The 26,698-nt window shown below is 45.4% G+C and overlaps 2 protein-coding genes across 2 annotated transcripts in view; one reads left to right on the top strand and one right to left on the bottom strand.

Moving 5' to 3' along the window:
* The window catches only part of CCDC158 (coiled-coil domain containing 158), a 61,308-nt gene extending 51,331 nt beyond the window's left edge, over positions 1 to 9,977 (top strand). Inside the window, exons 22-26 of the mRNA XM_074949941.1 lie at positions 2,593 to 2,660; positions 3,676 to 3,882; positions 4,941 to 4,964; positions 8,492 to 8,593; positions 9,901 to 9,977. Coding sequence (XP_074806042.1) covers positions 2,593 to 2,660; positions 3,676 to 3,882; positions 4,941 to 4,964; positions 8,492 to 8,593; positions 9,901 to 9,977 — 478 coding nt within the window. The remainder of the gene's footprint in view (positions 1 to 2,592; positions 2,661 to 3,675; positions 3,883 to 4,940; positions 4,965 to 8,491; positions 8,594 to 9,900) is intronic.
* Positions 9,978 to 21,484: 11,507 nt separating this feature from the next.
* Positions 21,485 to 24,450, bottom strand: STBD1 (starch binding domain 1). The gene is made up of 2 exons (XM_074949940.1): positions 24,183 to 24,450; positions 21,485 to 22,775 (listed from the first exon to the last, which is right to left on the bottom strand). The coding sequence occupies exons 1-2, from the start codon at positions 24,448 to 24,450 to the stop codon at positions 21,913 to 21,915; spliced, it is 1,131 nt and encodes a 376-aa protein (XP_074806041.1). The 3' UTR covers positions 21,485 to 21,912.
* Between the last annotated feature and the right edge of the window lie 2,248 nt (positions 24,451 to 26,698).

Below are 26,698 nucleotides of genomic sequence, written 5' to 3'. Positions count from 1 at the left end.
CAGATATGCTACAAATCCCATTTAAATCAGCAGGAGCTCTGCATCTCTGAAAATCAGAGTATTAGTATGTTAGCACCAAGACACAGAAAACCAGGGGAATCCAGAAATCATGAACCAATTTCATATTTCCAGAAATCCATTTAGAGCCAGATTCTGATACCCCTCCTCATGTTAGGTGACACCTTACTTGACAAGTGGTCCTGTTGATTTAAAATGGGACTGTTTGCAGAGTAAGGTACTATTCAGCATGACTTAGGACATTGGAATCTAGCCCTAAATCATAGTCGAGAGAAAAAACAATAAAGGAACTTTCCTTTCAAATAAAACACTAGGATAATAATATCAGAAAGCAAGGTTATCTCATCTAGTTTTCCAGACACTGATTGGAAGGCATGTACCAGTCCTTCTTGCCACACCATTTGCAAAACAAACCCCCTATTTTTCAGTTGACAATAGTAATACAGTAAATCAGTTCTCAATCTATACACTGAATCATCCTATGAAATGACTGATGCAATCATCTGCTTTCTCTGTTCTAGTATTCACCATGCATTGCTACTGAATTAAAAATCTCAGTGCTGGTTTATAGGCTATGTTTTTATCTTTGTAAAGCCTTCCGGCCAGATTCATCAATCTATTTTCTGTGACAAAGCAGTAGTTTTTCCTCAGTTTTTCCTTTCTTGCTGCCATAAAATAACCAGTCTTTGTCAAAAGGTCAAGAGAAAATAATTAGCAGTAGGTTATTATTTGATAAAATGATCGGTGAATATAAATATGCATGAGTACAAAAAAAACCAGCCACTTTGTTGTTTTTAATGGGTGTATTGCAATTGAATTGCTACATATCTCTACTTCATATAACCCCAACATCAGAGCATGCATGTTGATCTCACTGTCTCATAGCATGCTACCTGCCTTATTACTAGTAAGATAAGAGTCCTCAAACAAGGAAAACTCAAAAGCGGGAAAGCATACCTAGATGTGAACCTGAACAGTTCTATATCAAATACACTGTACCACAGACAGCCAGGAGTAAATCTATGACTGTTACACCAGGAATGCCTGTAGCCCACTGTGTATAGTAAATTTATCTTAAACAGAATGCTTGTCATTACTGCTTACATAGAACATTATGACATATGTATGGAACAACTACCAGTGTTGTTACGTTGTCCTTTCATAAAATGTATGCCCTAATTAAAACAACTATTGCATGTACTATTTATACAATAGCGCTGTTAAATGGAAAAGGATTACCACTCAAATGCTGCCAATATCCAAAGCACTGAAGCAGCTGGTGCATAAACGTTGAAATAAGCTTTTCATGTCCATGTTTTGTTGTGTGAGCATCATCCCCTGTTTATGTCACTATGCTGGAGCTATACTCATTTAGCCTCTGTGCAATCCTCCCCACTTACAGTATGAATTCTACAGCAAGATTACTGCACAGCTCTGGCAATTGTATTTCTGACTGGGTTTAACCCTAAAGTCCGCAGTAAGACCCTGCTCCTGCAATTTGTTTTGTGTGGACAGGCTCCCTGTACCCAGGCAAAGCTCCATCCAATCTAATGAAGCTCCATTGTAAACTGACCCCATCTTTGCCTGGTGCCACACTGACTTCGACAGGGCCCTCCTGGGCACAGAAGTCAGTCCACATGGAACCCGCTGCAAGATCAGCACCTTAGTCTTTACTCCATCCTTATGCAGGCAAAACTCTCCCTGGGAATTAAGACTGGAGTAAAACCTCAGCAAGGACTTCAGGGTTTGGGCCACTGGTTACTCTCCTGGTAGAGCTTGTGTGGTGTGTTTTCCTTACTATTCTATTTGTTTTGTTTCCGCTCTGTGGACTGACTGCAATTATATATGTTAACCCTTTTATATAACATACTACACCCAGTATTCTAAATATATGGACCTATACGAAAGTCAGAAATCTCCATATTGTACAAGAGCCTGATTCAGAGCCCACTGAAGTCAGTGGGAAAAACTTAAATTGACCTCAGCTGACATTGGATCAAGCCCGAAGCACTCAAACTGTGGTACTAACATAGCTGGGGGCATGCAGCTTTAAGTTGCAGTCAAGTCATCAGTAGAGACTCTCGGATACTATGTTTATGGAGGGCACGTAAATATCTATATGGGGCAGCTCACTAAATGTGGTACATTTTGACATCTCTCAGCAATGTAAGCATCTCCTCCTCTCCAGCCAACATCACCCTCTGCTGGGCTACACTTTCTCACCCCCCAGCGTTCCTCTGTGGGGAGAGAGGTTGTGGCCACATTGCACCTGTACAGTTTTCCCCAGTGACGGACTGACCTACACCCAGGTGTGAGGCTGAACCATTAGCTTTAACATTATGCTAAAAATTGCATGAGAATTAAATGTATGAGAAGGCCATAATGGTTCTTTCATTCTTCCAAGTAAGCCCATTTGAACCCTGTATACACCATTTACCTTCATGTATGTGTATGAGACTTCTAGAATGCATGCTAACTCTTCACTTTCTCATTGTGGAGATTAGCTACTCTAGCGAAATCTCAGCCTGGCACTTTCAGAATAGAATGCTAGTCTTGCCCTTGTTTTGCTTGCAGGGAGCCTTTAACTTTACATGTTTCGGATCTTGAGGACCAAACCGTTACCCTGTCTTTCACACCCCCTGGTGAGTTTTCCTGGGCTGCACTAAAGAATGCATGTTTCAAGTAGGCATGGTTTGGGACAGAGCAGAATTGTATAGAGACAGGAAACAAGTGTATTTTCATAGGTAAGTTTTACAAGTGTCTCTTAGCAGGAGCTATTTACAAAATCTCTAAAGCACTTATCACAGTGCTTCATCATATGCATATACTGTTAATAGGTCAGTTCTATTGAGAGTGACATCAGCAGATGTACTAAGAATTGAAAAGATGAGGAGGGCTTTCCAGTTAGCTGTTTTCCCAGTTTAGAGTGATTTCAGCAAATTACTGTGTTTATTATGGTTTTCTCCATGAATATCTTCCACTTGACAAAATAAATTTCCATAACAGGTATTTGGTAACAGTAGTGGTCTTACATAGTTACAAAGCAACATTTTCAAACTTGGGTGCCTACATTTAGGCTTCTAATTCCATATTTAGGCAACTAAATAAGGGACCGGCTTTCAGAGGTGCTGAGTAATGGCACCTCCCATTGACTTCATTTGGAGTAAGAGTTACTCAGCACCTCTTACAATCAAGTCATTTTTATTTAGATGCCTCCATATATATTTTGGGCACCCAATGTTGAAAATATTGTCCTAAGCCTTCTCCTAAGTAGCTAGGCAGAAGGTAAAGCAAGAACTGGGTTGGTGAGCAACCTTGAAACTCCTGTCTGAATTGTTGAAAATCAGATGTTCTCCAAGGCTGCCAGACACAAGTAGTCAGCAGAAATACACTTGGCCATACTCTTCTAGGGAAAAGGTACAAGTCATCTTCCAGTTGACAATCGATGCATCAATACTGCATGTGACTTGCAAAGAAGTTATACCCTCTGTTCTCTTAGATAGAGGGTAGGTGCTGCTATGTTGACTGCTGATGGAAAATGGGAAGAATTAAAAAATGCAATGAAGAGAACAGAATTATGAAATGATTGCATAGCAGAACTCACATTAAGGGTAGAAGATGAGCGCTTATTCAAATGGCACTTTGTCAATTTTCTAGCCAGTCCATCCATCTTCACTGCTGCTCCTCGTTATGCCTCTTCCCCAAAGAAGTTCTCCCAGGAGGAGAGATACAAAGATAGGTCTCCAGTGCACTCACTGTTAACTGCTCCGCTAGATGACCTGAAGGCTGTCCCTAGTACCTCAGCAGACCATAGACCATCTTTGAGGAAGAGTAGCTCACCAGAAGCTACAGCTGCCCGGAAAAGTAAGTATGGCCCCTTCTTCCAATCAAGAGGACACTGCTGGCTTTTTTCTCTCCCCTAATCGCTACGGTAGTGAATTACAAACAGGCTAAATTCATCCCAACTGTAATTCTATAGAGACCAGTGAAGTTACACCACCGTACACAAATGTTATGTTATGTGGTCCATGAGGGTAACGTTTTTAAATGTTCAGAAATACATTTATTTTCATACTTGCCTTTTTAATATTTAACTATTTAAATCAGGGGTGGTCAAACTTTTTGGCCCAAGGGCCACATCTGGGAATAAAAATTGTATGGCGGGCCATGAATGTCAGAAAATTGGAGTTGGGGTACGGGTGGAGGGTGAGGGCTCTGGTTGGGGGTGCGGGCTCCGGAGTGGGGCCAGAAATTAGGAGTTCAGGGTGCGGAAGGGAGCTCCGGGCTGGGGCAGGAGAGTGGGGTGCGGGCTCCGGCTGGGGGTGTGGGCTCTGGTGTGGGGCTGGGGATGAGGAGTTTGGGGGTGCAGGAGGGTGCTCTGGGCTGGGACCAAGGGGTTCAAAGGGTGGGAGGGGGATCAGGGCTGGGGCAGAGGGATGGGGCATGGGGAGAGGCTCAGGGGTGTAGGCGCCAAGTGGCGCTTACCTCAAGCAGCTTCCAGAAGCAGCGGCATGTCCCTTCTCCATTTCCTACGTGGAGGCATGGCCAGGCAGTTCTGCACACTGCTCCCTCTGCAAGCACCGCCCCTGCAGCTCCCATTGGAGCGCCTGAGGGGGCCATTGGAGCGCGTAGAAGCCAGAGGGCGACCATTCCGCAGCTTCTGGGAGCCGCATGGAGTGGCCCCCGACCCTGCTCCCCGGCTGGACCACCAGAGGGCGGGCCAGCCCCAGCAGGGCAAGCCCCAGACCCATCTCCCCAGCAGGAACTCGAGGGCCAACTCAAAATGGCTGGCAGGCCGGATCCCGCCCATGGGCCGTAGTTTCCCCCTCCACCTCCGCCCCCGATTTAAATCCTCCCCTTTCGCTCAATAAAAGTAGGGGTGATTCTCAAAATTACATTGTTGACCTTTTCTTTTTACACAGATGTCTCCTTCATTCCCAGTTCTTGTAAGTATAATTCCATTATGCACATTTGTTCCAATGTATTTGATGTTCCATTTTAAAGCTGTGTTCTAGAGTTCGCAAACCTGCTCACCTTACTGAAATCCATCTCAGTTATTACTGATTTTCTCACTTGACGCTGCATGCATTTAAAAGACAAAATGCTTCCACATTTAGGAAGGGCCACCTTGTGACAATCCATATTAAGACATATTTCTCCTCCTGTATTGTATAAACTCTGACATGTATCATAGCTGCTGTTTAACAGTGACTATGCTTAACACTATGTACCAGTTTAGGATGGAAAGTGAAGAAAAATACTATATCCCATTAAAGCTGCATGAGAAGTTACCAGAACATTAACAAAACTGAAAGAAAACAATTAGGGTGAGATTTTCAAAAGTGTTCAGTGTAGGCCTAACCATTCAAGTCAACTCCCATTGACTTCAATGGCAGCAGAGTTAGACCAACATTGAGTGCTTGTAAAAATGCCACTCTGGCTGTATATACATTAAACTGTAAAGTGCTTCTAAAACTAAACTAGTACTTGACAATGCAGAACATAGAAAAAGGGAGATAAATGTATTTGAAAATCAAATACAGCATTAAAACTTCTGGAAGGCTCGACCTTCCCTTATTAAATCAGAACAATATACAATTTACGAAGGGCTAGAGTGTGAAGTCATTACCCAATCAAAACTCCATACAAGAAATTTGCTGCCACATTCTTGGGAAGAAAGGAGAAGAAAGGAGTCACTGATCACTTGAAGAGGAAAAAAAAATGACCAAAAAGGTAATTCAAATGAACAAGTTCCTTCTCTCCATCGGCCAGGGAACAGTTTTGGCAAATTCCTGTTGTGGCAGGTAGACGGTCCTATTCCTTCCTCAGTAGGAGATAAGCAAACAGCTCTTCCTTGCAGGGATGGGGGGAAAAGAAGGGGTCTCCTTTGGTAAGTGTGTTGTTGTTGGGCTATTTGGGGCGGGGGGGGGTGGGGCTGTTTTTGAAAGCAGTCCTGGTTCTCCCTTTTGGCAATGAGATAAAAGCAAATGATTCTTCTTTCATCAGGAGCAAACACACAAAAATGTTGACTCCTTGGTTGCAGGACAACCAGTTCCAAGTCATAGTCATAGAGTTTAAGGCAAGAAGAGACCACCAGTTCATCTCATCTGACCTCAGGCCACCAACACCACCCAGCCACCCTCACCTTCCTCTTCACTGCAAGTCCTTTCTATTCTTCCTAGTCCATGGAGAAAGCGCAGCATCTTCCAACCAGCCCAAAACATCTCCACATCTTTATCATCATCAGTTGTCATCAAGGCAAATCCCAAAGGGACATAGCCTCCTTACAGATCAACCACCACCAAAACTGATGTCTAGCTAGGTCCTTTATGGCTACATCTTAATGGCCAGAACTGGAGGATTCTTTTCTCTAGGCCTGGAAGCTATGAGACAAAGCAGGTTCTTTTCTCCTATGCGGTGAAGGGATTTAATCCCTCTACTGTCTGGCAATAAGGATACATTCATCCCTTCACAATCCCATTGAAGTCAGTGGGAATTTTGCCTACCTAAGGACTGAGGAAAAAGGCTTTCAGGATTTAGCCAAACGAATGGCTTGTAGAACAGAGCTAAATCCATCTGCCCAGAAATGACCCTAACTAGTTTGGAAAAGCATAGGTACTTCAACCATGGAGCCCCCTACTAGTTAAACCAGAAACTTGTCAGTTGCCTTATCTGATTAAATAAAATGTGCAGTTAACTAGTCTCGGTATTTGCAATAGTCAGGGGATTTCCTATGGTAAGTATTGAGAAATACCAAGGCCTAGTGGAAAAACTGATGTAACCTCATCTCTCTCTCTCTCTCATTTTTATATATGTGTAAAATCTTCAGTAAAAGTAACAAATTTTTCATCCCACCACTACACTGGTAGAAGGGTGTGTATTTTAACACTAGTGTACTAGCCACCTGCCAGTGGCTCAGGTTGCCTGGAGTGCTTTATTAATCTCATATCAAAAAGTCCCTAAATAAATGGGCCATCAGTGAAAAAACAGATCGAGACTACTCTTTGGAGTGATCCCCAGCTATATGTTAATTATTACATTTTCTTCTTACTCTATTTGTAATTCCCCCTAGGAGCCTGACAATACACTTCCCACTCAGTTGTTTTTATCTTGTACATTTGGCAATCCTCAGGCTTTTTCCTCTGTGTTTTCAAAGGAGCCCTAGCAAAAATAGCCATGCTGAATGCTCCTTGCGCTGAATGCTCACATTGCTGTGCTCCTGCTGGCAGGCTGACTGGCTCTGCAGCAACGAAACATGCTAGTGGGCTAATCCTGCAAGACTTTGCACGTTTATTGTTTGTTTAAAAACTAGGAGGCGGGTGCACATAAGCACATGACACTTCCACACTCATTGCCAGGGGACAGTCGGACAAATGCAAGTCCATTTATCCACAGAACCGCACCAGCTTCCACCACCAATGTGCCTTGACCCTGAAGGGGCTTCTCTGCTCAAGAAGTAATTAGTTGCATGTGTAATGATGAATTTTGTGGGGTGGACATCTCTGCAGTCGCAATTGTACATAACCCACCAATTTATTTCACACAGACCATGAGCCAGCCAGCTGACATGGATGACTTTCAGTCACTGCCAGCCCTGGCTCAGTTCAAACCTGTAACCTAGAGATGAAAAGTTCCACATTCCATGCTTTTTCTATGTAGCTGTGTGCCTGCATCTCTGCCCCGCCCCCATCTACCTGTCCCTTTCCCTCCTTATTTTAGAATGAGCAGCAGGTCTGAATGGTGCAGCTCCTGACCAGAAGTGGTTTACCCCGGTGCCACAACTGCAGAGTGAAATGGACTATGATTGTGTAGTTGTAAAGCATTGATTTGCATGTGTTGTTATACCTGCTAAATTGGGCTAGTCCATAGTCCACCTCCTGATCAACCTGAATCCCACAGTAGCCAAATACTAATTTGTTTACTGCTGTTACATCCTTACATTTCAAGTCTATTTCTGAACATCAGTGTTCAGTCAGTCAAACAGAGGCAGTGTGGCCTAGTGGATGGAACACTGTACAGGAACTGAGAAGACCTGGCTTCTGTCCCCATGTCTGCTATTGGCCTCTTAGATGACTTTGGGCAGGTCACTTCAGTTCCGTGCCTCAGTTTCCCCATCTATAAAATGGGGATAATACTGACCTCTTGTGAAAAGAGCTCTGAGATCTACTAATGAAAAGTTCTATGCACAAGTATTGTTATTAACAAAGTACTTTTTCCTCCTTCCCCCTTCACACAACCACATAGCATTTTAAAAATTTGACTTGCTTGAAATAGAAATATGATTAATTACAAAAACTGATTTTCATCATCATCATCTCATTTATTTTCTCTTTGATATTCAAAGTAATCCTATTTGTTTGAAATCTTTATTTTAGAACTAAGTCTGTAACTTAAGGTTCCTATATAAAGCAACTAGTTTGATTATACCATTAGAGGTACAAAAATACATTGTGACTAATCATTTTCTCAATAGCTTCTCAGCCTGTGGAAACCAGTGGGAGCACATGCAGGAAGCTACAGAACAAGATGGAAAACCTACAAAACCTGGTGGAAACGTTACAGATGAAAAACCAAGGTATGGGAATTTATTCTGTTGAAATAACTAGTATTTATTTTGAAATGTACTGGAGTCTCCACTGTCTCTTTGTGGTACATGCCATAGCTCTGGCCACAGTTGTCCATTCCTGTCACTTTAGATGTGTCTGATTTACTAATAGCCACTTCCACATTATCCAGCTCCTAGGAGAACAAACAGATTAACTCCACAATGTACTGTACTCAGCCCTTTAACTCTAATGAGCTCTGAGATCCTAAATCTTTCAAACATGGCAGCTGTTGAGGGGTGCAGTAATGTGCTGCTGTGACCAATTAAATGGGATTTTCTAGAGCTGTTGACCCTTCAGGGAAATTGAAAGCTATTCTGTTTATAGAAGTCTTCATTTAAAAACAAAATCACTGTTCACCAGCAGTGACCACACGACCATAGCTGATCCTCCACAGCTATTCCTTTTTCTAAAAACAGGGAAATCCTGCAGTCTCAGCCAGCCCACTGATCACAGCTGACATATTAGGCCCTGATCCTGTTCCCACTTGCATTGAAACCAGCTAAACTCCTATCAACTTCAGTGACTGCAGACCACTGGGTGCTGAAATTCCTTTTGTCATCAGCATATTTTCCTTACTCCATAGTCTGATTATCTTCCCTTTCCCCTTCACTTCTGTGCTTATGGACCTGGAAAATGAATGCTTCCACACATCATATAATTATGTGAAAGTCATGAATGATAATTTGTTTGATAAAACTCTAATGAAATTTATATAAAACAAACCGAGCAGGGAAAAGTTTGGGCCAGCTCGTGTAAATGGTCATATCTCCCTTCAGTATTTGCTCTAATTTAACTTCCACTAGATACACCAGCAAGTTTTCTGTAACAGTAATGTATTATACCTCAGCTGTATAAAAGATACAGAACTAAAATAACCCCTCATGTCATTAGAACAAACGCCACCTTACAAACATTGGCCCAGAGTCACTTAAAATTCAATCAATTTCAATACAACCCATAAAAAGTAACTTTGAAATCAATAGAGTTTTCCCCATTTACTTTCTTACAGTAATGAATTCGGGCCATTGGGTCCGAATGAAACAGCTGTATAGCCAAGCTGAGGGAATATCCATTTATTATTAGGCCTATTTTGTGTACTAAAACATCAGCCTACTAAAGTGGAAGCCACATTTGTTTTCTTTAGGGCACAGCAAACAGAGCATTGCCTGTGTAATATACTGGCTGGCTGTATAAGCTGATGCTTGAGTTGTTTTCTGCTCAGTGTGATCTAGCAATACACAGCATTCAAGTGATCTATTCTCAATGCTATTTTCAGCAATGTCTTCAATGATCCGCTGTCAGGAAAAGAAGATTGAGAAAGTGAAGGAAAAGGAGAAAAAGCTAACAAAATAAAGAAACTCTGTATGGTTGTGATCATTCTAATATATGTAGATTTGGCCCCATTAAATGTGATGCTTAAAATATGATACTGTTAAAGATTCATAATAAAGGTTCTCATAGTTTTGTAATCTGTGTCTTGGACTAGAATACTAGCCGCAATCTGGAGTTCTAAAAGAGCAGGATGTAGAGAAGTAAACACAAGACATGGAGAGAGAGGTATTGTATCTTTTATTGGCATATAGTGGGAATAGCCACATATGCCAAGGGAGACACCAAGAGAGAGTCATACTGGTCATCCCAAATAAGGCCCAACAGAGCCCACACACCTATTGTTAGTTTTAAATACTGTAGAGAGACTCCTTTTGTTAACCGTCCATCTCAGGAAAACAACCTGGAGTAAATTTTTCTACACATAATGTTATTTTAAGAAGTTCTGCTAGGTCATGATATTCCATATTTCAGAGCTAGAGACAAATAGTGCTGCCCACCCCATAGGCAAACTGGGAACTTCCCCTTTCCCCTTGTATAAACTAGCCCTTTTAGTCCCTCACCCACTCTTGGACCCTACACCTGGCACTGGGGCACAACTAAATGCATCTCAGCCTGCACCTCATTCCAGTGTGACTTTGGGGCGGGGAGCGGCATGGAGCAGGGAAGGGGTCCTATCTCAGTAGAAAAAAAGTTAGATAGCTGGTAGGATTTGTTTTTAGTACAGTAGGTATTTGAAGTTGCCATGCACTGGGATATTAGCAGTAGTCCCAGTGGAGATGGATTAAGGAGCAGCGTGCAGGTAAGGTAGCCAGAGATGCATGATAAATGTAATTTAGCATATGGATACCACCACCATCTATACACATTTCTCAGACTAGGGAATGGATCTACAATGCAGCGAATTGGCTGAATGGTGCACAAACCAAAAAGGATCACCGGTTGCTCTTCGCCCAGACTCCTTTCCTCCTGTCACTTCCTCCAAGGGGGGCTCTCATTCAGAGTTCATTCAGTGTTTGAAGCGGAAGAAATGGGGTCTTCCTACCACTCTGCATATGAACATGAGACGTTTAGATTCAACATTGTAAGCCAATCTCTCACACTTCAGAGAAAGATGAAGGGGGAAAAAAACAATTCACATAACCAATTGCATAGTGCTGCATAGAAGGGGGAAATAGCCTTCCTGATCATCGTGGAGAACTGCTTCCACATTGAAGCAGGTCACTGGATTGGCTGTATCTGATATATAAAGTAGGTAGGCAGGCAGGCAGCCAGCGTGAGATTTATTCTCATTACAGTTATATTTTTGGTTCTAGAGACACTGACAGTGTTTCTTTAATCATAAGCAGAGGGTTGGAATAGATGGTCATGAAACACTTCAGAGTAAGGTACAGCACTCCACCCTAGAACAGTCCTGTTCCTCTTTCGGTCATGACCTGTACCATGCAGCACCTTCCAGCCTAGGGTAATAATTAACAGCCCTCTAGAGCATTGCCTATCCCACATCCTCCAATACTACACACTATAGTAGTTGCATGGAACATTATCCCCCTCCTTCCAAAATGGCACATCGGCAGTACTTGCACCTGCCCCAGAGATCAAAAGGCAAGATAGGATGTGGACTTTGCTCTCTCACACAGTAGCATATCCATTACCTCTAGCCAGACCCAAAGTGTACTGTACTAGATTCCAATGGCAATAAACTGCCTTACAGCAGATGTGTGACCCAGCACCAGTGTAATACAACTGCTGACACACCCAATCACAAGAAAAGAATCTTATAGAAGTAGAAATTAAAAATCAAGAATATTATAACCTGCAAATAACTTTGATAAGCAATATTTTAAGACTGTAGCTGAGGGGAGGGAGAGAGGGAGAATGTTCATATGCCTGAGGACAAGACCACAGAAAGGAATGACCTGGGGACGGAGAAGGGGGAAACTGAGGTTTAGATTCAGCGTAGAGAGTATAAAAGGCAGGGGCCCCGCTTTTGTACACCTGTGAAAGAAATAGAAATACCTAAAAATATGAGTGCCCGTTTGCAAGTGGCATCTCAGAAAGTTGCAGTATGCTTTAACTATTTTACATAGCAATGACTGCCGCTGTGATTTCATGGGTGGGGTTTTCCCTACAGGTGGAATGATGCTTACAGACTTGACATTTTTTGCACAGATTAATTTGAGGATGTTCTGGGTTTGGTGTGTGGAGTACCAACAGGGACTGGGTAGTCTTCCCCATAGCTTAGTTCTGATATCATAATACCCATATTTTGTCTTACACTGAATTTGGTTTCTGCTTATGCATGTTGGTCCTCCCTTAAGAGTTATAAAAGGAGAAAATGAGATGGCAAAAAACTTGATTTGAAACTACCATTGCCTTCCCTTCTACGTATCAGGATATCGATTCAGATGCATAAACAGACTACTCCCTTTTCTTTTAAAGGATGAACGATAATCTTTAAATATTGTTCCCAACTCCCACCCCCAGCATGTTGCTTAATTAATTCACTGAAACACAATATTGCATTACTATCAGTATCTAGCAAAGTGTGCATGAAAACTACTACTGACCTGACTGAGCAAGAAGCACAGATGAATGTGAGGCACGTCTGTCACACTCAGCAACTTCTTCTTAATCTAACTTTTGACAGTTGAGGATTTTTGCATGAGTGAGTGGGCAGATGACAGAGTGGTAAACACCTACTAATTTAATCATAAAAGAATAAACAGAGTGCTGCAGAGGAGTTAGTGAAAACAGCAGTGACACCCCTAGCCAGGCTAATGGGCGTAGACCCCGTAGAAGGTGACAAGACCACACGGGCAGGGCGATCATAAAAGAGGAAGAAAGAGGCATTTGAAACTTTAAGGCAACCTCTGTACAAAGAAGCCTGGAGGTAACATTTTCAAAAGTGCCTATGTTTAGGAGCCTACATCTCCTCTCCAGTGACTTAGTAGAGGCGAAGGCTAAGGCAGAGCCCCCCGGCACAGATGTAGTAGACACCCACAGGAGGAGTTTTTCCTGCCACTGTAGTACCACCACCTCCCCGCCCTCTGTCAGCACAGCTGTGTCTAGAGTGGGGGTTCTGTTGGCCTAGCTATGGCACTGGGCAGTGTTTGGTGTGGGGGAGGGGGTTGGTTTTTTTACACCCCTGACCACCATAGCTATGCCAGCATAAGTTAAGTGTAGCCCAGGCCTAAGTTTCATTGATTTTCAATAAAACAGGCTCTCAAGTCCCTGTGGAAAGTGGGACAGAGGCTTGGTCTACACTTAAGTTACATCAGTCAGGGATGTGAAAAACACTCCGCCCCCCCGACCTAACCCCCAGCAGAGACACAGCTATGCGGACAGAAGAGCGCTTCCATTGACGTAGCGAAGGTCATTCGGGGAGCTGGTGTTTCTGCACCTAGAAAAAAAACCCTTTGGTCGCTGTAGTTGCAGCCTACACCAGTAGAGTGTCCATAGCCTAGATATACCCTTAGATTCTTCTGCAGATTTTACCGGGGGTCGGCCCAGAAGGTTATATAGGGGGAGGAAGTAGAAGAGGAATAAACCTAGTTACCCACTCGAGCATGATGAACCCATCACTTTTTTAAAAGCTGTATCATTTGGAGGAGAGGCTCTGCAAAGGTCACTTGGTTACCACAAAACATCTAACTTACTTTAAAACTTCTGTTGGTTTTAAGCTACAATGATACAATACTCAGGACAGACCAATCATCCAAACTTGCTCAGCCCAGTCCCAATTTCACTGGATGGGGTTTGCGGGTGATGAAATTACTGTTCCTGTATGCTTTTCAAAGACTTGGTCTTTCATCATCGTCCACAGTAATGTCACACACTAAGTCTCGCCTAGTTTCAGTTCCTCACTAGTTGAGGCTTGTGACTTCGTAATATCTTGTATCAGTTGCACAGGCCTTGTTCATAATCTAGATGCAACCCACCCCATTAAGCCACCCTGACATTGTGGTAACCTTAAGGTCAAAGCTTAAGTGATATCATAACAAGGAGCTGGGTGTAACTTTAGTCTGTTCTTTTATATTTCATTTAATTCTCAAGATTTTAAACACAAAAAAGTTTTAGAAAAACCTATACAACTTAAGATTTTAACACTCCCATTCCAAAGAGCTGGAATGACCTAAACCAAGCCTTTATGCAAAGGAGGAAGTAAATTTTCATAAATGGATTTCCCTTTGAATGGGTTAACTGCAGAACAGATACAGAGCAGGAAGTGGCAGTGCAAGCCTCTATGGACTACTCTACCAATCCACCCCTCAGCTGGCAGAGAGAGAAGCCAAGTCTGGACTGGGAGATAGGCACCCCTTTTTGGCAATTACAGTGTTGGTGAGCCAGCAACCTGATTCATGAACAAGGCTAAATTAATTTCATATAGGCCCCCCCAAAAACAGTCAGATAGTAACAGCTTCCAGACATTATTAACCTGGGCAGGATTTGAACCAGGAACCTAGAGGTCAAAAGCCTTCTAGCCCAAATTTGCAGAGCCATCAAGCATGATTGCTTTTAAGAAAGTTCTGAGCAGCTGAGCGTTGGGCCTTGTGCTTTCATACCAAAGTTGCAGCACATTAACTATACCAATATGGCGCAACTTCCACAGCATGGATGCACTTACCCCAGTATGAATTCCATAAAGGATGAGGAATAAGCTAACCAGTAGAAGGAACTAGTATACTGGTATAACTGCAGTAGGGTTTAAACTAGTATAACCATATCACTATAGGAATCACATCCCCAACCAATAAAGGGACACAAATTGTGCATCTACCAGACTTTAGGATAATGAAATCTAATGTAATTCACTTCATCATACCACCTGATGTTACTTTGTTTACCTAGTGCTGGGCTGTTAGTTAAAGAGTAATATCCATTGAGAATTTCTCTTCCTGCTACATTGCAGGTCTTTGGTCTCACAGCTGTAGGATACAGCCCTCACGCGTACATCACATATCACTGCAGAATTCTTGCTTTATCATTAAAAATGCATGTTGTCTTCTGAACACACTTGTCATTTGAGGAGACCTTACTCCTTGCCAGGGTTAGAGTCTACTTGAAAGATGTTCATCATTGCATTAAGTGGTCTATTCTAGTGGAGGTTAAGTGGCTTTCTGGTGAACATCTTAATCTAATACTGCAGTTTTAGATTAGTTTAATCCTCTCAGACAGGCTTCCAATGTATCTATAAATCCATTCACAAACTGACAGCTGTACTCTATATATGCTTTTTAAAATTCACAGTATGTCACCTTTTTACCACTTAGTGATGATGTGTTAAAAATTGCAAGGCAACTTGACACAATATGCACTGACCTGCAAATGATGGGTTAAGGATTACTTTTCCCCTTCAACTGTCTCTTTTGGGAGTGTTGGTCACTTTCATTATGAAAACAACAACTAATGCAGACTCCATTAACTTGTTACATCATTGCAAAAGTTTCTTCTGCCTTGAATCAGTTAGGTACAACAATTATTGCTTTAACCCCAAGAAAGAAACCCAGACTATTTAAACGCATTTAGAACTGGTGAAAGGTGCCAGATTAGCAGGCTTTAGAGACTTCTATTTATACACTAGAGAAAGCAAGGTCATCAATAAACAGGGACATTATTATGATGCACCAGAGCTGCTCAATAGTTGAAAAGTGAGCTTCCCATGATTAGCCTGATTCTCAAACCTCCTACCACAGCTTATCCAAAAAGAAGCCAGTCCCTTGAAACTGGATATGCCACACCTCATCCCCATGTAGATGTTCTCTGGGAAGTTTGGGGTCAGAAAGAGAATGCTATGATATTAAAAATATCCCCTTTGGTTGCCTTTTTGAAACCCCACCTCCTCTGCAGTCCCCACACTTTTTGGATCCACAACTTGCAAAATAACCAAATGTCATCCAGCGACCCAAATCCTGCAAAAAATGACAGACCGAGAACTGTTCCTCAATGTGGTCATAGGAAAAAAAATATATATATGCATTGCAGCCACAGACTTAAGGGATGGGCCCTATTCCGCAGTACCACTTCCCCTTCCACACCCACTTTCTTCCACCATCTGTTCTTTACCCTCCCATCCAAAGTCTCTAAGTCAGTGGTTCTCAACATATTTACCATTATGGAGTGCATATGCAGCTGTGTGTGGGCTGCATCCACACAATATGTATATTCTACCTGTATGGCTGAGGATGTCACATGGGCTGCAACGGTGTACTGACTGGGCCCCAAGTGGCACATAGAACAGTGGTTCTCAACCTGTGGCCTAGGTGCAAGGGATTGAGGGAGGAGAGAAGGAAAGAGGTAGCAGGTGCTCCTCCTCCTCCCACACCTCTTAGCAAAATTAGGTTCCCTTCTCCCTCCCTTCTCCTGCCCCTTGGACATCAGGTCTGGGACCCATATCTGTCTGCCCATCCCAGGCCCTAGCAGAAAATTTCTCCAAGACACCAGGACAATTTGACCAGCTTCCTAAGATATGACAAGAGTGACTGGAGGGTGGCAGGGGTTGCTACCCCAATCAGCTCTGCTCTCCCATCTTCAGTTAAGAAGTCTGATCTCCCACAGAAGGGGTCCCTGAAGGCATTTGCAACAAAAAAAAGGTGGTGCAAGAGGATTGTTATGTTCTTTGATTTCTTCAGGTGGTTCTATGGATTTCAGCTCTCTTTCTGAAAAGGATCAACCCATCACTGCTCATGCACCCACGGGGTATTTGCTGATCTGCAAGCACTGAGAGCAGTCAACAGTTCAGCACAGCACTGCTCCATAGAGCTCATGGACTTCCTTATCTCCCATGAAGGGCACATACTCACATGTCCCCGTTGCTGAGCAGCATCACAAGTTCCTATACTTCACCCTGACTCCAGACCACTTTCAGTTTGGTACACTTCCTTTCTACCCATCATCACTTCCCAGGGCCTTCACAAAGGACAGGGGTAGTAGCAGGAGCTCTTTGGCAAAGAAGATGTTAGAGGACTCTACGTCCAGAAAACTAATGAAAGCCCCACATCCACCCAGAGTCAAGGATTCCACCCACAAACTGGTATGCCTCTTCGCAGGGTTGGGCTTTACAGGAAGGGAGAGCTGCCCCCTTCTCAACTTCTGAGTCAGCTGAGGACAACCATCTCAGCAGAGGGGCAGACAGCACTGATGTTGATGGCATAGCTTGGTGTCACATGTCCTCTGGACCAACAAGAGGTCTCAGATGCTGGGGGGTCAGGTCTCCTTTGTAGAAAGAAAATGGAAGCCATAGGCAAGGCTCCAGCTTCCCCTGACAGCCAGACAAGGCTCCAAGTGCAGAGAAGACACCATGTACTTCTGGAGGGGAGACCGCCTCCCACCTCAAGGCCTTCTCTGGACTGAGAACAGATGCCAACCTAAAAAGCCAGACAGTAACCCTACAATACCATTTGGCACAGGGGTCCTGGCCCTCATGAAGAGGTTCCCACACATGCAATTCCACTGGGGCTCCAGGCAGTTACATCAGTGGTGAAAAAAATACATGGGGGTACTAGCCTTACTGGGAAAAGCAGTGATGATCTGGACCAATGCCCCAGCAATAATCTCCTACATCAACTAGCAAGGAGGTACCTGAAACAGCTACAGGAAGCAGCTATTTTACAGCATTAGGCAAAGTGTCATTTTCAGTCACCCACTGGGCAGGATCCTGCACATGCTGAGGTGACTGGCTGACTCACCAGAGGCTCCCTCCTGGCAAATGGTCCCCATATTCAGCAATCTTCCAACTACACCCCCTTGGGCATCCCGGGATAGGCATTGGCAACAAAGTGACAGATCTCCAACATTCTTCAGCTGGAACAGGCAGCCTCAGGCCTTCCCAGCAGGTGAAGTAACCAGCTGTCCTCCCTACAGGTCCTCCAAGAGGTGAAGACAAATAGCAGAATTCCTACTTGTGCTCCAGCCTATCTTGCCAGTCCGTCCTCAGCTAGCCCTAAAAGCAGCCCTCTCCTTCTCTTAAAAATACCAGAGAAACACTATAAGGATTCTCCTCCTTCAGCCCAGACAACAGGTTTTGCCTGTGAAAGTAATTAGCACTCCATCAAAGACCAGAACAACATTTTCAGAGCATACCTAAGAGAAGGTAGAGTTACCAATGGCAAGCCAAGCACTGCCTCATTTTATATCTTAGAGCTTTTCCCAGGACAGTCTTTTGGACGCTAAACGATCAAATGCCTACAGCTATTAAAAGTCCCTCTTCGAATCCGATTCTTCATGTCTCAAGATTCACAAGGGTAGTAAAGAAGCTGGTTGCCATGCCTCAGCCAGTCACCCCCCGTGTGAGAGTTCACCCTTATGGCAGAACAACTAAAGTCTCCTCCTTCTGGCTCCCCCTTACAGAAGCGTCAGTTGGCAGCTATTACTTCAGCCAGAAAGCTTAGTCAGGGTGGAATGGAGCCACTTGAAGTACCTCACTATTTGGGTCAGACTACATGGTAATGGTACCTGTTTTAATAATTGGGCCTACAAATTTACCCCATTGTGAGCTCACTGTGGAAAAGTGGAGAGAGCCTAGAAAAGGTTCCAATCCCATAGAACAATAAATGTTGATAGGAAAAGGCACTAAAGGAGACAGACTGAATTAGTCCAAACTCAAGAAGTGGGTTAAGACCATGCCTAGTAAATGAGAAGTGTGGGACTGGAAATCAGGGAAAATTAGATCTAATGGGTGAACAAAATAATAAGGTTGAGCTATTCCACCCATCACTCCCTTTTAAGGGTTCTTAAAAAGGGAAGACTATTTTTGGAGGTGGGAGGGGAAGAATTTTAGCAGAAGCAGCTGCCAGCCAACAAGTGCTGCAGTGAGCTTTACCATTACTGCTGCAACTCCCATGACCATCTCCTGGGACCATGGAATCTACCATAACAATTGGGCCATCCCAATCCTGAGACATCCTGACCACACTGAGCCAAGAGAGGGACCCAGATGACAGCTGTCTCCACTGGCTGCAGTGGAATTCCAACCACCACCTGGGGCATAACTCTCACCCCCTGCCTCTTTTTTGTATCTTTTCGTTCCCCACCTTATTTCTTCTCTTTCCTATCCCTCTAACATCAGTCTGGCTTAGCCAGCCAAGGCTATTTTGCAACACTACTGTAAGCAAGCCTGTGATCAGAAAGGCAGCTAAAAGCAATGCCCTAAACAACTTGATGCTGGTACAAGTGTGCCAGGTCTCAGAGTGGCTGATATCACATACTATACCTGGGTTTTTCCAGCAGTGAGGTTGTAAGTGAGTCCACACCAGGGACAGAAACTGCATTTTCTATCTTTGCTGTTCTTCTCTTTCCCTGCTCGTGGGTGTTTATCTTGTTTGGTCTTTTAGGAAACAGGGTTGGACTTTAACAGCCCATTTCAACTAATTTCTCTCCCCCCCCCCCCCAAAGGGCAGTTATTACTCTTTACCACTCTCTAGAAGAGTCAAAACAAGCCACTTCTCAGTGTAAAAAAAAACCACCTCTTCAGCTAAATGGAAAAGAAACAGTAAAAAAAATTTAACCGTGTGTTACCATGTTAACTGTTAACATGTATACTGCTGTGTTAACAAGCAGTATACCCAAACCTTTTTCAGTGTTGGACAATGACAGGATCATGTCAACACCTCTGACTCTTTGGGCCCATATATTCCACCTAGGTTAAGACAACATACCTTCAAGCCTTTGAGTTCACATAAACAAAAATGCATGGTTCAGCCCAACTTCCATGAGAACCAGAAAATTCCCCTCTCTTTCTGCTGCAACCTTATTTCTCCCATGGAGGTCCTTTGCCCTAACTATATCCAGGGTATGACAGTGTCGTTCTATTTGCCTAGGACCAGGGATATTTTGAAGTAGTGCTCTTCAAAGGAACTGGATTGGGTGAAAAAATACCTTTGACTTGATTAACTAGCTAGAGTGTGTCTCCTTTCTCCTCTCATAAAGCTCATGAGTAGGGCCCTACCAAATTCACAGTCCATTTTGGTCAATTTCACAGACATAGGATTTCAAAAATCATAATTTCTGCTATTTAAATCTGAAATTTCATGATGTTGTAATTGTAGGGGTCCTGACCCAAAAAGGAGTTGTGGGTGGGAGGTCGCACAGTTATTGTAGGGTGGGGTTGTGGTACTTCTACCCTTACTTCTGCATTGCTGCAGGCAGTGCTGCCTTCAGAGCTGGGCAGCTGGAGAGTGGCAGCTGCTGGCCAGATCTGAAGGCAGCAGCCCAGAAGTAAGGATGGCATGGTATGGTACTGCCACCCTTACTTACGCGCTGCTCTTGGCGGGTTGCTGCCTTCAGAGCTGGGCGCCCGGCCAACAGCCACTGCTATCCAGCCACCCAGTTCTAAAGGCAACATAGAAGGGTGCTGCGACCCCTCTGGAACTCCCTTTTGGGTCAGGACCCTCAATTTGAGAAATGCTGGTCTCCCCCTGTGAAATCTGTATAGTATTGGGTAAAAGCACACAAAAGACCAGATTTCACAGTCCTTGACACTTTTTCATGGCCGTGAATTTGGTAGGGCCCTACTCATGAATCAAGAAAGTCTGCTTTGGTAGACATCTTCCCAGGTAGTAACCTGGAACTTACAACACCTTTGCATGTTATTCTGAAGTGGAGGGCCTGGGGGGGGGGGGAGGGGGGTGTCTTCCTTCAGCTGTAGAAGAGTATACTCTGCACACCACAGTCCTCTGCATAGTACAGGTAATTCTAGGCACTAGATAGAAACATTTTACTTTTACACAGAAAAAAGTCAATTGGCAAGGTAGCAGCTCCCATCTCCCAAACTAGAACAAAGCCAGGGTGGGCTTCCAACTGGATTAACAACCAACCTAGAAGCACTTTTTATGCTAGTGAATCAGTTGACTGGAGAACACATGCCAACTGCAGCAGAGGAGTTGAAGTGCCAAAACATTAGCGGTACCTGGGCTTCTCATGAGAAGCCCAGATGGTCCGTTCCATGCAGAAGGCTCATTTACAAGATAAGAAAATTTTTAACCCAAGTATAACTAAATGACACTAGTGTTTAGGAGTGAAATCCCTGCGTTGGTTAGCTTCTAGAGCAGCAGAGTACTCCCTCTCTTGTTTTAAGTGTAAACACTGCAGATTGATTTTCCCCTCCCACTACCCAAGATAACAATTACAAAGTTCATTTGGAAACCCCTACCTGTTCCCAGTGAGAGGAAAGTCACATATTAAACATGTCAGGTGGTCACTCCTGAACTTCAGCCTTCTGGAGGCCACCCTGCTAATCTGAGTTTTCAGGCTGGCCAACTATTCCCTTTTCAGGTAGCAGAGTGGGACTGAGGAAGAAGGGGGAGACTTTGGGGATCAGGCCCTCTTTCCTCCATAAAGGTGCAGAGCACCTGGCAGGGAACACCTGGCACCTCAAAGGAAGCAGGTCCAGTTACTCTGAATTAACCTGCTAAGACAATTTAGGTTATGTCTAAGGGTCAAACATGAAGGACTATCAATCTGAAAATATATTACATTTATTGCTTAATTGTACAGTACAATAAATTAAAAACATTGTATAGCAAGCCACAAGTGCAGTGTAGTTAGCTACACCTCCTCTTGCATTCAGTCCGCTCTTAAACCTTAAGCCAGTCGTACAAAAATTCATCCCACTGCCCCACTCGTACAAAGTCAAATTTAGCGTCAAGTTTTAACTTCCCACGAGGGGCTGTCTCAAGTGCTGCTCTTGCTTTCCTATCTGCCTTGATATCATTAGGCAGATTTTGGTTTGACTTCAACTGATGAGTCTCCTCACATGGAGAATCCCTTCCTAGAGCCATAGCTAACTCTACCTGAGGAGAAATTGGTGGATCAGACAGTTCTAGCAGGGATTGGTATATGATGTACATTAAGGTCTACTATCCAGAGAAGGTTCTGCCGGGAACCGGAATAAAATTAGAGGCCCCCATGCTTAGTCTAACCATTTTCTTTGCTGGGTCAGTAGCTTCCACTGAGATCCTATTCAATGATATCCCCACCACTGATGGGCCATTCTATCTTCATGTTCCGTCATTAAGATTCTGTTGTTACATTCTTCCCAGCGTGTGACCTTTCCATGCTCCACCAATATGAACTTCCACTCTATTTTGGAATCTGCTGGTAAGATAACAGCATCAGACCAGAAACCATCCTTGTCACACTTGAGTGGTACATAGTTATGCCACTGACCAAGACACTCATGGTCACCAGTGACAGCAATCAGCTGAGCATCAGTGTGAGTGATGTAGTGCACACGGAAGTTCACATGGATATTCTGAGGCATTGGGGGCACAGCTGCAACCCTCTTTGCTTTTGAATCAGCCTCAAGGAAGTCTACCTGTTCCAATTCCTTGTTGCCTTGGCCCAAATTGGTGTCGGAGTCATCTGCACTACTGTTTTTACTAGCATCTCCCCAGGCTGAGTGTTCAGGAACAACTTCCCATTCCTCATGATCAACCAAGTCCTGATACTCAAGCGTCTGACCTGACTGTTCTTCACTTTTGTCCTCATGCACATCACTAGAAGGAGATGCTTCTGCCAAAGTGTCCCCACACTGTGCCTCACTCTCCTGTCCCTTTAATAGTGCTGATTCTGCTGTAGGGGAACCAAGGGTTTCATTGCTTAAGTATTCACGGTAATTCATTAGCGGGGTGGCAGGTTCTTCAAACAGTGACTCCATTTCAGGAGATTCTCCAGAAACACCATCATCACTTAGAGATGGGACATCTTCTCTTGGGGTAGTTGCCAGACTCTCTGTTGCCAGGTAGTTGCCAGGCTCTGGAGGGCTGGACAGGACACTGGCAGTGGTTTCCAACAGGATACACTCATGGTTTTCCAGGAGAGGCTCTAATTAAACACAATATTAAGATACTTAGTTAACCAGAAACAGACAGCCTCTTGGTTTCAGCATTAGGCAACTGAAAGTGTTCATAACTCAGACTAAAGTTACTTTCTAGACACTGCAGTTACAATTTACTAGGCAAGTTTTTTTGTTTTTTTAAATAATGGAAGCAAATTATATACCCCTGTACTACAGTTACATTAGGCAAAGATTCTTACAAGACATGCTCAAAGTTTATCCTTGCTCTTTAAGGCTTGATTACTGATCAGTACTCCATGCCAAGACCTCATAAACCCTATCTCTACAAATCTGTATATTTACTAGACAGTCCTAACTTCAGAACATTCAAAGCATCCACTATACCTGTGGGAGTCCCCCCTCCTTTTTTTGACTTTCAAGGATCATGTATTCACAACCAGTTAGACAACTCAACTCTTGTTTGACATGCAGCTCCAGAAGTGCTGGATATTTATATTCACTTTACAAAACCCTAGAACATTCTCCTTCCACATGCGGGAGTTAGAAGTAGCATAGTTTGTCCTCTTCCCACCCCACTGTGCTTTTAGTTTTCTAGCCACATAGATTGTCCCTGAAATAGTCTCTAGCTATTAATGCCAGGCACCTCCAGTTTCCAGTAGCTTCAGATGTGTTTTGGGGCTGCTTAGCGCCTCTAAGGTGCAAGCTACAAGACTTCTAGAGGCTTTTCAGGCCCACAGTTAAGTTGGTTAGCTACGTTTCCCACCTCCAAGGTGGAGCGGCTCTATTTGGCTGAGGCCTGAGGCAAGCTACTATTTTATTCACCCCAACACTGGGAGCCCAGTGATCCTCTGGGTTACAGCAGCTCTACTGCTGCTCTGGGGGGGCATTTGTAACCAGGAGACGAAAACAATTCCCAGCCGCCTCCCGCACCAGCTCTGCGGGGGGGGGGGGGGGGACGGCAAAGTTCGCGGCGGCCAGGCCTTTCCGCGGGAGGCTGCCGGAGCCGTGCGCAGCCAGGGGGCCAGCAGTCCAACGCTGCCAGCGAGACAGGACCTCACCCCCCGCGGTCTCTCGGAGCTCTCCGGCCGGGCGCCGGGGCAGCCGGCGGGGCTCCGCCGCCCCCGTTACTCCCCCGGACCAGAGCGGAGAAGGGCAGGGGGAAGCGGTGTCACCCCCCCAAGATCCCTGGAGCTCCCGGCGAGGCGGGGCCGCGCTCTGCACCACGGCTCCCCGCGCCGCACTGCAGCAGCCGCCGCCGCCGGGGAAGGTGCCCGCAGCGCCGGGCACGGGGGACAGGGACCCTGGCCCGGGGAGCCAGCACCGCCCCCCCCCAGCCGCTTTGCCTGCCCAGCCTATGGGGCGGCGCCCGCGCCCCCGGCCTCCGCCCCGCGTGCTGCAGCGCCCCCCGGGGACGGGGAGCCCCGGGCCGGTACCTGTTGCTTGTGGCGCAGCTCCGCAGCTCTCGGCGCCCGCGGGCGGCTCCGGGCAGGCGGCCGCGCTGCTGCTGCCCCGCCGCTCGGGGGCCGCGGGCGGCTCCTCCACGCCCCGGCCGTACCAGAGCCAGGCGAGGAGCGCGGCCACCAGCCCCACCAGCAGCGCCGGCCACAGCCCCACCAGCGGCTCGCCCGCCGGCTGCGCCGGGGAGGCCGCCTCCAGCCGCTGGGAAGGCTGCTGGGGCAGCGGGGAGTCGCCTTGCGCCATGGCTGGGGGATGCGGAAGCCTACCCGCCCCTCGAGCCGCCTTATATCTGCTCCCGGGGCTCGCTCTGATCCCGCCTGGGGCTCGCCTGCCCCGCCCGGGCCGCGGGGCGGAGCCGCCCCGATCGCTCGGAGTCGCCCGCCAGCGGGGCAGAGCACCCCCAGCCGGCCGGAGCTCGATGGCCGGGCAGCTCCTGAGCCCCAGCCAGCGTGGTTGGCTTTTATACATGTTCAGCTGGTCCCAGGAAAGCCCCTGCGCTGGGATGGGCGGGATCGGGCCGTTGCTTTTTGTTTTGACTTCTTCTTAAGCCAAGTTTGGGCCAAGCACATTATTCCCTTTGCAGCCGGCTCCCCACCGAAAGGCTGCCCCTAAGACACTCCGGAGACCTGCAGGGGAGGTCGGATCCCAGGGCTGGGGGCCGCTGTGAGGGCGGCTCAGAGGATGACCCAGTTCCCAGGCCAGGCCAGCTGGAGGGGGACAGCCCCTGGGGGGAAAGAGGCCAAGGCCAAGCTCTTCGGAAGTGGTTGCCTTCGGTAGGAGCTGCTGGGTCTCCACAGTCTGACAATCAGACTGCTTGATTAGATGCCCAAATGTGAATCTAGGAGCCTAAGATTTGTCCAGTCAGGGCTGATGTGTCTACAACTAGAGGGGGGAAGGACTTGGGGGAATGATGATGGAGCTTTCCTGTTAAACAGTGATGGAGTGGGGTGAACCGTGATGTTCCACAGCCGGGTCTGTGTGGTGAAATGGAGACATCCTGATTTTCACCACAGACTCAGTCACTCAGCACAAAGCAGCTTCTGCTGCAGGCTACCCTCAAGCACGACCAGTTAACGTCCTGGTAGCACTGGTGAAGCTCCCAAGACCGATCGTCTCCTTCTGGCTGCTGGTTTGGCCGCACTGCCTGAGTCCACTCTGGATCCATGTTTGATGACTAGCTACTGCCTCTGCACTGGGTGAACCAGAACCCCAGCATCTCAAATCACCTCCCCTCTTGAACTTTGGGAAAGATCAGAGCTGGATTTGGATCCAGAATTTTGCAGCTTGGGCCGCAACTCTGATTCCAGTGTCAGGGATTGTTTTATCATCCAGAAGGGTTAGAGCAGGGATGTAGAAAAATGAGAAATGAGGGAAGTGTTGTATATTGTTAAACTAGAGGTGGGCCCAGGTTGCACCCTGAATCAGAAACCCTCAAATCTTTGGGAAGCTCAGATCCAGTTTAGCATTTCCCTGTTTGGGCATTCCTCTGCAGGAGGAATTTGAACTGGAGCACCAGATGCTACTCTCCTCAGTCTCGGAGGAAATTTGGATCCAGATGTAGATCCAGCCTTTGCAACATGAGCCCATCTCTACACTGTCTGTTGGTGTTGCTTTCTCCTGCTCCGCTCCAAGATGTATTAGTATGGAAAGCCAGGGAGTGGACCCCACCTCTATTTTCAGCCCTACCACATTCTATTACCTTTTCCCTGGTTCTAAATACACAATAACTATCCAGCTTGGGAACGCATTTTACATCAGCTCCTCTGTACTTAGTTCTGAGTCCTGCATTCTCATATTCCTGAATATGTGTCGTGGCACTCCGTCAGCCTTCAGTCTGCAGCTTCAGGATCTTTATGTGGCACTCAGAATTGTCTCTAGGAATTTCCCAAATACAGTGCTGCTCCCTTGCTTCTCTAAATCCCCCACACTTCCGTTATCTGAATAGTGCTATAGGGTTTGTGCCTTCGGCCCTGGTGTCAGTAAGTGCAGCCTCCACCTACTTACACCAGGGCTGAAGTGGGCCCTTGGAATGTAAACAAAAAAGGTTTAAAATAGAAATGCGAAAGTCTAGCTCAGTTTAAGACTTTCTCGCTCCCTTCCTTTTCCTCTTCCTATCATTTTTTCCTTTCCTGTTTTTTCTTCTCACCGTTCATTTTCTTGTCACGGTCAGGTGAAGGCTGGTTCCAAATGTTCCGTTCCGCACAATAAGGCAGTAGCTAGAGACGTCACCAGTGGCAGGATACAAGGTGGTTTTTAATACGGGGATAATTCTAACATGGAGAGCTATGCCATGTCAGAACTATATGCTGAGGACTTGAATTGTTTCTGCAGTGAAGGATCATACACTCTAACGATTGATGGTCAGCACCATATTTCATGAAGGTTATTTGCAGTAACTCCTGGAGCAGTATGATTTATATAGATACTTCTTAGCAGGGCAGAGTTAAGGCAGACGAGTTTGTTTTTCTACTTGCTAGTACTGTTGAATACT

This window comes from Natator depressus, chromosome 4 (genome assembly GCF_965152275.1).
Source record: "Natator depressus isolate rNatDep1 chromosome 4, rNatDep2.hap1, whole genome shotgun sequence".
In the NCBI taxonomy this organism is placed as follows: domain Eukaryota; kingdom Metazoa; phylum Chordata; order Testudines; family Cheloniidae; genus Natator; species Natator depressus.
The sequence above is the reverse complement of the archived record's forward strand: the minus strand, read 5'-3'. Positions and strand labels throughout refer to the sequence as shown.